Consider the following 12,944-nt stretch of genomic DNA (forward strand, 5'->3'; position numbering starts at 1 on the left):
CCACCACGCCCGGCTAATTTTTTTGTATTTTTAGTAGAGTCGGGGTTTCACCATGTTAGCCAGGATGGTGTCAATCTCCTGACCTGGTGATCCACCCGCCTTGGCCTCCCAAAGTGCTGGGATTACAAGTGTGAGCCACCACGCTCAGCCTGACCCCAGTAGTTTTTAAGTTGAATTTTAGAAATCTTGGAGAAAATCTAGAAAACAATAAAGATTAGAAAAGAGGAACTTTAAGAACCGTTTAAATGCATTATTATTTAGTCCAGAGAGAAGAAAACTCTTCAAATATATAGAAGTGTCGTGAGAGAATATTCTCTCTATAGAGGTTGAATTAATCGTGTTTTGCTCAATGAATATTTGATTATCTTCTGTATTCTAGGCATCAAGGATAAGGTAGTGAAAAAGACACACAGTCCTTGTCTTTATTGGAGTTTATTGTCTAGTGGGGTATACCATCTAGTAGGGTAGAGAACAGTGACCAAATAGTTACATAAGTAATTAGCATTGTGATAAGAAAATACAAGTTGTGGCCGGGCTCGGTGGCTCACGCCTGTAATCCCAACACTTGGGAGGCCGAGGCAGGTGGATCATCTGAGGTCTGGAGTTTGAGACCAGCCTGGCCAACATGGTGAAACTCCATCTCTACTAAAAATACAAAAATTATCCAGGCATGGTAGCATGCACCTGTAATCCCAGCCACTTGGGAGGCTGAGGCAGGGAGAATTACTCTGTAGGCAGAGGTTGCAGTGAGCCGAGATCGGACCCCTGCCCTCCAGCCTGGGCAACAGAGTGAGACTCTTTCTCTAAACAAATAAATAAATGAATAAATAAAATAAGAAAATACAAGTTGTATTTAGAATAAATTCTAAAATCCCTACGTAATGTCTCTTGCTTACCTCTCCAGTCTCATCCTGTGTTTTTTCCTCCTTTTCTGTGTATTTAACTACACTGTCAGTCTTGACCCCCGTACTAGTTAGACTCCCTGTTCATAACTTCTGACAGTACTCCTGCCTCTCACAATGTTTATAAAAAGCTTATTGTATAAGTGGTTATTAAATGTCTGTCTTTTTGGCCAAGAATTGAGCCAGTGATGATCATGTTTTTTCTTCAACACTCAAAAAGTTTTTGAATAAATGACTAAATAATGGTAGGTATTACTCTCATTTTTTTTTTTGACAAATAAGATTGTTTATATTGAAAGTATGCAATGTGATGATTTGATAAATGTACACATTGTGAAGTGATTACCACAATGAAGTGCTTTAGCACATACATCACCTATTATTGTTACCATTTTGTTTGTGTGGGATGAGAACACTTATGACTTACTCTCATAGCAAATTTCAAGTATATGATATAGTGCTATTAAATATAATTACCATGCCACACATTAACTCAGCAGAATGTATTCTTTTTAGAACTGAAAGCTTGTACCCTTTGACCAGCATTTCATTTCCTCCTGTCTATTCTGGTCCCTGGCAACTACCATTCTATTTTGTTTCTATGTGTTTGGCTTTTTTAGGTTCCACATGTAAGTGAGATCATACAGATTTGTCTTTCTGTGTCTGGCTTATTTCACTTAGTATAATGCCCTCCAGCCACATCTGTATTGTTGCAAATGGCAGGATTTTCCCCTTTAAAAAATTTTTTAAATTAAATTTTTATTAATTTTTATTTAAAAGAAATAGGAGGTCTCAATGTGTTGCCTAAACTGGTCTCGAACTCCTGGGCTCAAGTGATCCTCCCGCCTTGGCCTTCCAAAGTGCTGAGATTACGGATGTGAGCCACCACGCCTGGCCTGAGCCGCTGTGCCTGGTCCCCTTTTTATTGTTGAATAATATTCCATTGTGTCTGTATCACATTTTTTAAATCAATTTATCCATTGATGGACAATTAGGTTGTTTCACTCCAGCCTGGATGACAGAGTGAGACTCTCTAAAAAAAAAAAAAAAAAAAAAAAATTGAAAAATTAAAAAATGAAATGGAAAGTAGTCAGTATTGTTAAGTACGTGGATAAACTGGAGCCCTCATATATTGCTAGTGTAGCCACTGTGGAAAATTTCACTAGTTGTTTGAAAGGTTAAACATATAATTAACCATATGACCCAGTAATTCTGCCCCTAAGTATGTACCCAAGAGAATTAAAAACACAATATGTCTTTACAGAAACTTGAATATGAATGTCTGCAACAGCCAAAAAGTGATAGTAACCTAAAAGTTCATTAACTGTTGAATAGAGAAACAAAATGTGGTAAATCCATACAATGAAATTTAATTTAGCCATGTGGAGAAATGAAGTACTGATAAATGCTACAGCATGGATGGACCTTGTAAACATTATTCCTTGTGAAAGATGAGGGCAGATAAAAAGCCGTATGTTGTATGATTTCATTTTTACCAAATGTTCTGAGTATGTAAATCTAGAGAGACAAAAATTAGATTAGTGGTTGCTGGGACTGGAATGGTGAGAATATGGGCAGTGACTGCTACGAGGCACAGAATTTCTTTGTGAAATCATGGAATGTTCTGGAATTAGTGGTGGTGGTTGCACAACATGATGAATATGCTAAAAACCACTTAATTGCATATTTTAAAATGGTTAGTTTTATGTTAATTTTATCTCAATTTAAAAAATTGTAAGAATTAAAAAAGAATTAATAATTTGCCTCAAGGTAACACTTGGTCAGATCCAAGATGCAGATCCTTTCTGGAGGCCAAGGCCCATCTCTAGTGCATGCTTCCACCCGTGGTAACCTGTAGTTACTGTCAGTCACCACCTGGTGGCAGTATTGTTGAATAGAAATGAATCCAGTGGAAGATTTGTGGCTCTGACCTGCATTACTTTTTGTCTTAAGATTAAGGAATGTTAAAATCGGAGATGAATTTTTTTAAAAAGAGAGACATCTGGACCTTATGTCCCTTCTGATTGAAATATGCACTGCTACCTATGAATCATTTTTGCCCCCAAATCAAATGAGGAGCAGATCAAACCTTTAGAACTGACTACTGTTTTACAAGGATTTACAGGGGACAGAGGAACGTGTTAAACAACACCATGGGGATACATTCAGCAAAATCCAGATTGTGAAAATCTAGGACAGGCTGGGTGTGATGGCTCATGCCTGTAATTCCAGCACTTTGGAAGGCTGAGGCAGTCAGATCACTTGAGGTCAGGAGTTTGAGACCAGCCTGGCCAACATGGTGAAACCCCGTCTCCATTAATAATCCAAAAATATTAGCTGGGCCTGATGTCTCAGGCCTGTAATCTCAGCCACTTAGGAAACTGAGGCAGAAGAATCGTTTGAACCCAGGAGTTACAGGCTTCAGTGAACCGAGATCATCCCACTACACTTCATCCTGGGCAACAGAGTGAGACTCCGTCTCAGAAAAAAACAAAACAAAAAAAAAGGAAGTCTAGGATAAATGATCCAATTTTTTTCAATAAACTGTAAAGAAAAACACCAGGGGAGGGGAAACTTTGTTACTTAAGAAATATATCAAATAGAATGTATAGACTTATTTCAAATCTTGATGCCAACAAATCACTGTAAAAACATATTTTTGAGATAATTGGGGGAAATTTTTGGAAATTAATGATATTAAGGGACTTTTATTAATTTTATAAGATATGATGGTGCCATTATAGTTACACTTTTTAAAGGAGTCCTTATCTTTTATGAGGTACGTACTGAAATATTTGCAGTTGAAATAAATCTGGAGTGTGCTGAAAGATGAGTTAAACAGTTTTTTCAAAGGTGTTAAACAGCAAGAACAGCCTGTATTTGGGAAACTAAACATATACATTAATTCATGCAACAAACATCTTTTGAACTCTTACCTGAGGCATGTGAGTCAACTAGAGAATATTTTCATAGCAATAAATGAACTATTAGCAGGTGATAATGGTAGAAATGATTGACCTAAGTGATAAGGGGAGCCATAGTGAAGAGCATGAGTTATGGTTAGAGATTTAGTTGGGCTTTTTCTGTAAGTAAAGTTTTTCTTTTTGAGATGGGAGTCTGGCTCTGTTGCCCAGGCTGGAGTGCAGTTGGTTGTGACCTTGGTTCACTGCAACCTCCACCTCCCAGGTGCAACCCATCCTTCTAACTCAGCTTCCCAAGTAGCTGGGACTGCAGGTGCATGCCACCATGCCCTGTTAATTTTTATATTTTTAGTAGAGATGGGGTTTTGTCATGTTGCCCAGGCTGGTCTTGAACTCCTGAGCTCAAGTGGTCCACCTTAGTCTCCCAAAGTGCTGAGATTACTGGCGTGAGCCACTGTGCCTGGCCAAAGTAAACTTTTATATGTAATATAACATTCGTAAAGAACAGTGTCCAAAACTATAGGTATATAGTGCAAAAACTTTGTAAAAAGCTCGTAAAAAGGTTTTATACGATATACCTAGAATTTTGTGCACTGTGAATACCTTTGTGAAACTAGCACTCAGTTGAATTTTGAACAACATATTGCTTGAAGTAATGGATATGGATTAGAGATGGGGATCATAAACAGACAAGGAATTAGAAATGCAAGAGCAACATATTCTTTTAAAATTCCAGGCTGATACCATCTTGGAGATTTGATACTTGAAAAACCATTTGTTTGTATTCTATTGGCGTATTAGGACAATTTAATAAGCAGATCATGGAATGTTTATATTGTGTGTGTGTATTTTCAATTTATTAATTCATCTCATTGATAGTTTTTTTGTTGTTGTTGTTATTCTGCTACAGCTTTTATTAGTTTTCAGGATTTATATCCTTGATTTTCACAAGGTCATTTCCAAAGTGGAACTGCAGTATTTTAGGAGGCTGTGACTCCTTTGATGTTTTAAGAACTATCTATTAGAAAAAGTTTGTTAACAATTGATTATCTTTAACAGTAAGACTGCAATCTAGCTGTGATTAGTGGATTTGCTAATAGCTATTACTGGAAGATAATCTATAAACTAGTTGCCATCATTATCCCTTTTTCCTGATGAGAAAATAGGTACAAAAGAAACTTAAGTAACTTGTCCATGTTCACACAGTCATTTAGTGGCAGAGCTATGATTCAGAACAAAGCTTGATGGCTTTAGAATATTTAATTAACAAGGTTGTTGTAAAGATTCTTAGTTAATAAATATAAGCCACTTAAAGCAGTATTTGACTCCTTTTGTGTAGTAATTATTAGGTATCATTAATGTTATTATTGCCATTATCACTATTTCAGGGACAGAAATCTCTTTCCCCATAAAGGAAGAAGTCCCACTTAAATCTTTTGATGGATAGATTACAATGAGGCTATGTGTTTTAAAACACATTAATTTGGGGGCTTTTTGAGATAGCAAATCTATCTTACTGTTTTGAGATGGCAAACCCCAAAATCCTCTTGGAAACAATTTCATGTACTTGAGTAGCTAAGGTTTACATTTTCTACTGAGAATGTAAGATAAATGAATTTTAACTCCCCTAATTTCTGTTGTAACAGAATTTAAGCAGAATGGTGGGAAGCCTTATTTGTCTGTGATTACGGGGAGAGGAAACCACAGCCAGGGAGGAGTTGCTCGCATCAAACCAGCTGTCATTAAGTACCTCATAAGCCATAGCTTCAGGTGAGTGTAGATTTCTGTTATTGATAATGGCAACTGCCCATATAGAGCTATATCAGAGATTTCTGCGAGTATAGATTTCTGTTTTTGATAATAGCAGTAGCCCTCATATAGCTAGGTAAATAAACACTAATAGCATACTCAGAACAATCTGTTAAAATAGTTAACGAAATTTAATCATCTGATTTCAGCCACAGATTCATGCTTAAATTATGATATAACTTTCCCTGCTGGATTTATGTTGTCTGGTAAACCAGAAATAAGGAAAAATGTGTTTGTGGCCGATAATCATCTGATAAAACTTTCATAAATTTAAAGTTCTAAAAGAAAATATGTTTATTTGATAATATGCAAAATAATTAGGTAATATGTATCATATTTTAAGATTTGCTATTCTTCTTTAGAAAGGAAATAAGTATTTGTGGATTTTGGATGGAATTGGGTGGCTTCTATTGAAATATAGTTATAATTTAGGTACGTTTAAACTTTAGCAGAAATATTCCATTTAATATGAATGTATTTGTTTTCATAAGTTAAATGCCATTAATGACCTGTGTTGACAAACATGAAATGTTCTTTTTCATTAAGTGATAATTTAATAACAGAAAATGACAAGAAAGTCAAAGATGAAAAATCTGTTGATGGATAGATTTGCTGCAGATGTGTATCATTAACTCCTACCCACCAATTTCAGTGTAGCATATTTATTTTATGCCATGTAATAAGATGTTATTTGGCTACATTATTGAAAATGGTAGCATAAGTTATGAGCATAAAACAGGTGACACATCAGAGTTATTTTTATAAAAGGAGTAGTTAGACTGGAACATTATCATGTTGAGATTAATGATCTATTTTAGAGACTAGTCTTCCTTTAAATTCTTTACGGATAGAGCTGAAAGCATTGCATGGCCAGATTAATCAGAATTACCTGATATATCAGAGATTTCTTCTTGGTGCTTTCATGATGCACCAAAACTTTATTCTTCCTACAGCATACTCTTTTTCATGAAGGTAAAATTCAGGCCTCATGGGTTTTGACAAATCTTAAGTTATACTAACTACTAAGTCAGGAGCAACCCCCAGCTTTAAGATTGTATTTGTTTTGACCGTAGATAAAAGGAACATAAACCTAGTTGTTTGTCTTGGATATTGACTTAATAAGGGTTAATACTTTGGTAGTAAATATTATATTAAGCATAGGTACTTGGAATTGATTACAAGGTATATTCCTTAGCTAATTTGAAATTTTCATCTTTAAAATAACTCTTTTCTCATTTCTGCAGGTTCTCTGAAATTAAACCAGGGTGCTTGAAAGTCATGCTAAAGTAAAATAGACGTCCTTGAATTAGAAGTATGAAGGTTTGTAGGTTAAAATTACTTTTATTTGCAGTAATTCAGTCAAGTCTACCCTAAAGGTGTGTTTTATTATAAATAATATTCAGTTATGAAACAAAAAAATTGTTTTTGCAAAATCCAAGCGAGTTTAATTTGCTTTTTTACTGAATCAAATGCAAATGTTACCTGTTAAAAATATTACAGAGAAATTTTATTGATTACAAAATATGTAAGAAAATTATCAGCTACAGTTTTAAAGTTTAAAATGCTCTGATTGTTTCTCAGAAAAGGTTACCTTCGTATTAACTGTTGTGTGACATTTAGTAATGTCCTAAAAGTCTTCTGTGAGAGGTATTTAAAGTGCTTTGAGACATGATTCATGCCCCTCAAAGGGTGGTATTAAAAGAAGAAAAAGACATAGTAGTGGGTAGTAAAGAAAAAAAGGAGATCTAACAAAAACACTTGAATCTTTTTTATTTTCAAAACTAAACACATAAAATGCTTTTATTTTGCCATATCCTACAGGAAGGAAGACATGCTTTTGCCCTTTTTTCTGCTTTGTATATGACCTTCATCTTTTACCTTTTGTTCTGTTCTTCTGTGTGCATTTTATAGGAAGAAAGTTGGGTCTGAGATTATATTGTAATTTCATACTTTCTATAGACAGAAAAGTTTTCAGAGAAAAAGAAATGATTAAATATCTTCCAGATGTTGCTGCCTTATCAAAATGCTTCTAGAACTGTCTGTATAAGTGGTATTTCAGACAGTACTAAATACTTATATTTTATTTTTGAGGCATGTAATTTTAAAACTGCAGTAGCTTAAAATTCTATTAAACAAATGTAGAAAATATTTTGGTTATAATTGGCCTGGTGCGGTGGCCCACGTCTGTAATCCCAGCACTTTGGGAAGCTGAGGTAGGTGGATCACCTGAGGTCAGGAGTTCGAGACCAGCCTGGCCAACATGGTGAAACCTAGTCTGTATTAAAAATACAAAAATTAGCTGGGTATGGTGGCATGTGCCTGTAATCCCAGCTATTTGGGAGGCTGAGGCAGGAGAATTGCTTGAACCTGGGAGGTGGAGGTTGCAGTGACCCGAGATCAAGATCACACCACTGCACTCAGCCTGGGTGACAGAACAAGACTCCATCTCCAAAAAAAAAAAAAAAAAAAAAAGAAAGAAAAAAAAATATTTTGGTTATAATCATAAGAGGAATCCTTACAATTTAAAATATTTTCACTTTTGTTTTGAAAAAGAGCCAACTTTCTCAAAGGAAGCTTTCATTAACTTCTGTCGTTTGGTTAGCTAATAAATTCTGTTAGTATGCAAGTTAGACCTGTGTAAAGAAGGTTATAATATGGTAAAGTGTAATTTTCCAATATGAGACAATGGCTTAAATTTGTCTTTGGAGATGGAGAATATTTTCAACATATATAATTTTAACGAACAGTTTTGTTGCTTTTTGTTAAGCTTAAAAAAAGAAATTTAGATCAGGAATTATAGGATTGAGCTGGTACCAAAAGAATCCTGAAGTACAAAATGGTTTTCCGAAAGAGCAAACATTTCAATGAAAATAAAACCCCAAAACATTTTTTTATATATCATGATTGCATGCTTTTAAAATAAAGAGGCTTATCATTGAATTTTAGTTCCATAAAAATAAAAATACATGTTTATTATTTAGAAATGGTTAGTGACTGGTATTGAAGTATTGTTCACACTTACGTTTGTAATAATTTGTTTAAAGAGTGCCAACAGTTTAGCACACTTTTGTAGTCTCTAGAACAGTTCTATACATTAAAAATAAAGCAATTCCTTTAAACAACTTACTATAAAACTATAATTGTTAATGAAATAAGATATTCCTATGTGTAAATTAGTATGATTTTAAAAGTATGAAAAACATTGTTAAAATGTGGAGTTACTGGAATGTGTGCAGCTGCATACTAACTCTGTGTTTTTATATTTCCTTACCTGGTTTTAAAAATCATCACTTTTGGGCACTTCAGCTAGACTTATTTCAATATTATAATTATGATTAATGAAGGAGCAGTCAAAAGAAGTAAAGGTGTGGTATTTGTGGGCAGAACTCAAATGAAAAAAGCTATATTGTTTACTTGTTTACTTTATCAATGTTAATATTATGCCTTATTTTGATAAATCATATATCTTAATCATTGTTGATAAGTATACAGGCAAAGTTTGAGCATCACATATTTTTATGAAGCTGCTTAATTCCAAATTGCCTCCCATGCCACTATCTAGCATAGTTTAAGAAACACATAATTTTGAAAGAAAAGTTTATAATCCCTCCTTTCTTTTTTTTGCCCATTTCTAAATCCTGTATGCCCGAGGTAAATATAGTTTGGGGATTATAAAAGATTTCTCTATTACCCATTTCTAAATCCTGTATGTCAAAGATAGTTTGGAGATTATTAAAGTTTTCATGTATTGATGTAGGTTGAGTATCCCTAATGAGAAAATTCAAAATCTGAAATGCTTCAAAATATGAAACTTTTCGAGCACAGATATGATGCTCAAAGGAAATACTCATGGAGCATTTTGGATTTTACATTTGTAGGTTAGCGATGATCAACAAGTAAATATAATGCACATGTTCTAAAATCTCCCCCCAAACCCCAGCAATCCAAAACACTTCTGGTCCTAAGCATTTTAAGTAGGGGATACTCACTCAATCTGTATATTTGTGCCAATACATGACTCATTAGAATGATTCTTTGTAAACTTAATATTTTAAAAGTACAGCACTTCTATAGTTTGGAAGGTTTCAGTAATAATTATATTCATTCAGTAGTCTCTTACCATTATCTCCCAGATGGAAAAAGAGAACTAATGTGGAAACCCCAGACTGTGTCCAGTTGGACCAGGGCGACATTAGACACTTAACAGTATTTTCAGTCTGTCTGTCTTGTTATTCCAATGAGCGAAATGGAAGTGGTTTTTTTTTTTTTTTTTAACATTTATTGGCTCTTCATATTTCTCTACATTATTTATAAGTTGCAGTTTCTTCAGTTGGTTAGTATTTCCATACTGTTTGCAATTTTATGGCCCTTAAATATAGGACATATTATATAGTAGAAATTTTGACTTTAAAGCATCTTGAGTAGTATATTTTGAGAAGAAAAGCTATACTGCTCTTCTGGATGGTTTCCATCCTTTATTTAGGTCTTTTCTTTTTGAATTCAAGTGTTTTGTATGCCTAGAAAGTGGACATGTATAATAGCGAGATTGGTTATTTCTGAGCTGGAAATTGGAAACTTTTGAAACTCAGGAAATTGCTCTGACAATGTTTTAACTGCTCTCAATTTAAGAAAATGACTAAATGTATAAGAAAGACAAAAACCACTTGTGCTGTTTTTTCCAAGTGCTTTTTCTAAGTGCTTTTGCATTGTGCAATGAGGTGAAGTTTGGTAATTTTTCTGTGAAGTAGTTAAATATTGCTAATTTTTATTTCCACGTAAAGAAAACAGATTTAAATGTTTATGTGGCCAAAAAGTGTCATTTAAAAGGTAAAGTAGTTTGTGTAGAATGTATGTACATGGTGCTTATTTTTAAAATGTGATTCAAGTTTACAGTATTACTTAATGCTTCTTTACAGAATTTAATAGAGAAACAAGGCTAGAACATATCTACAGCCTGAAGAGCCGTTTATAACTTCATATTATGTGATGACAAAGTTCATTATTTTCCTTAAAGTTGAGCAATTGACTTTTATGGTCCAATGATGAACTTATTATTAATAAATGATTGGATTAACTGTGAGGCTTCTCATTAAAATACAATATTGCAGCTATCAGTTGGAGAATATATTATAAAATTTTCAGACGGTATATCAGAAAAATGTTTTTATTTGTACTGTAAAGAAAATGTAATTTTGCTGTTAACTCTGTACTTTTTAAATTGAAAATGTTTTATAAATTTGCTTTTAAAATTTCTTATGAAGCCATTTGCAAATTACATACTTAATTTAATAAAATACTTTAGCCACAGTCCAGTGTGAGGAAATCTTTCATTTGATGTATTAGGGTTAGTGGTTTAACTATTTTAAAATATTTTTATGTGTAACTTTGTAATTTCAGGGGGAAAGTGTCATAAAAATTTTATTTCTGTACCACAACTTTTCTTCTAGTTTAAACTATTTTCTGTAGCAAATAAGAGTCCACTTTTGAACCAGATAAATGGATTAGCTATGGTTTCTCTCCTCACACCCTGTATCTTTTGACTGACATCAAAATTAAAAATTATATCTCTTAGAGGCCAAGCGTGGTGGCTCATGCTTGTAATCCCAGCACTTTGGGAGGCTGAGACAGGTAGGTTGCTTGAGGTCAGGAGTTTGATGCCAGCCTGGCAAACATGGTGAAACTCTGTCTCTATAAAAAATACAAAAAATTAGCCAGGCATGGTGGTACACACCTGTAATCCCAGGCATGAGAATTGCTTGAGCCAGGGAGGTGGAGGTTGCAGTGAGCCAAGATTGTGCCACTGAACTCCAATCCAGCCTGGGCAACAGAGTGAGACCATCTCAAAAAAAAAAAAAAAAAAAGAATCTCTTAGAGACTCAAGTAATGCTTTAAATAATATTAATGACCTTTGGACTTAATATTTGAGTCCAAAGCAGAATAATTCACTCATTTCGCAAAGACTTAAAAACATTTATCTAACAAATATTTAGAGCACTTGTTACTGGGGTTACAGTGTAAATGCGATAGAGCTTTTATCCAGAGTTATAATTATTCTTATCAACTACTATGTGTATAGTGACTTATACTGTAGGATACTTTTGTATATGTTATATTTTAAATCTCAAGAGAATTTTATTACGTAGGTAGTGCTATCCCAATTTAATGAATAAAGCCACATAGAGAAGTTAACTGGTTTGCTGTTTAATGTCAGAGTTGTATAACTTGAACTTGCGTTCTCTGACTCCTAATATGGAGCAGCTGCATTTGTCCTCAGAGACAGTAGTTACTTATAAAGAGATAATATTCTGCTGTTCTCTTCAGAGAGTTGTGGCTCCACAGTATATGTCTTTGAAAACCTGCCATTTGGCCGGGCGCGGTGGCTCAAGCCTGTAATCCCAGGACTTTGGGAGGCCGAGACGGGCGGATCACGAGGTCAGGAGATCGAAACCATCCTGGCAAACACAGTGAAACCCCGTCTCTACTAAAAAAATACAAAAAAAACTAGCCGGGTGAGGTGGCGGGCGCCTGTAGTCCCAGCTACTTGGGAGGCTGAGGCAGGAGAATGGCGTAGACCCGGGAGGCGGAGCTTGCAGTGAGCTGAGATCCGGCCACTGCACTCCAGCCTGGGTGACAGAGCGAGACTCCGTCTCAACAAAAAAAAAAAAACAAAAAAAAACCCTGCCATTTATGAGTCTGCCTTCTTCCTTTATAAGAAAGGTGATACTTTGGAAAAACCCAAAATACTAATGGCAAAAGGTAAAAGTTTATTTCTTTCTTCCCATGAAATCCCAGAGATAAAAATTCCAGGACTGTTGGGAGTCTTCTTTTTCTTGATGCTTTTGGGAATCTAGGAAAGTTCACCATTCTGCCATACCCAAGATATTGGCCCTCATTTTCCTAGGCCAGGTTGGGTGGCCACATCTCGAACTCTCACATCTGTATTCTACTGGAGGAAAGACAAAGAAAAAGGGAGCAAAAGGCAAGTGCTAGTGATCTAAAGATGATTTTTGGAAGCTGCCATAGGAAACTTCTACTTACATCCTATTGGCCAGAACCTGGTCATGTCACATCTAGCTGCAAGGGAGGCTGGGAAGTTATCTATTTCAGACTGCCATGTTCTGCTGAAATTTGGTGTTCTCTTGGTGGAAAGAGAATGGATATTAGGAGAATGAATAGCAGTCTCTGCCACATCATTTTTTTAAAATCATTATATGCAAATAATGTGAAAATTAGTTCTTGATATGTTGATGACTTCTAAGTGTTAGGAAATAAAAAAAGAAAATAACAGTTTTTTTTTTTTTTTTTTTTTTTT

General features: G+C 34.7%; 1 protein-coding gene across 1 annotated transcript in view; it reads left to right on the forward strand.

The window, feature by feature from the left end:
- Window positions 1-8,076, forward strand: part of N4BP2 (NEDD4 binding protein 2) — a 74,959-nt gene extending 66,883 nt beyond the window's left edge. Inside the window, exons 15-16 of the mRNA XM_011983586.1 lie at window positions 5,463-5,593; window positions 6,877-8,076. Coding sequence (XP_011838976.1) covers window positions 5,463-5,593; window positions 6,877-6,922 — 177 coding nt within the window. The 3' untranslated portion in view covers window positions 6,923-8,076. The remainder of the gene's footprint in view (window positions 1-5,462; window positions 5,594-6,876) is intronic.
- Window positions 8,077-12,944: the final 4,868 nt, after the last annotated feature.

The sequence above is a fragment of the Mandrillus leucophaeus genome, unplaced genomic scaffold, assembly GCF_000951045.1.
Source record: "Mandrillus leucophaeus isolate KB7577 unplaced genomic scaffold, Mleu.le_1.0 Scaffold251, whole genome shotgun sequence".
NCBI classification, from domain to species: Eukaryota; Metazoa; Chordata; class Mammalia; order Primates; family Cercopithecidae; genus Mandrillus; species Mandrillus leucophaeus.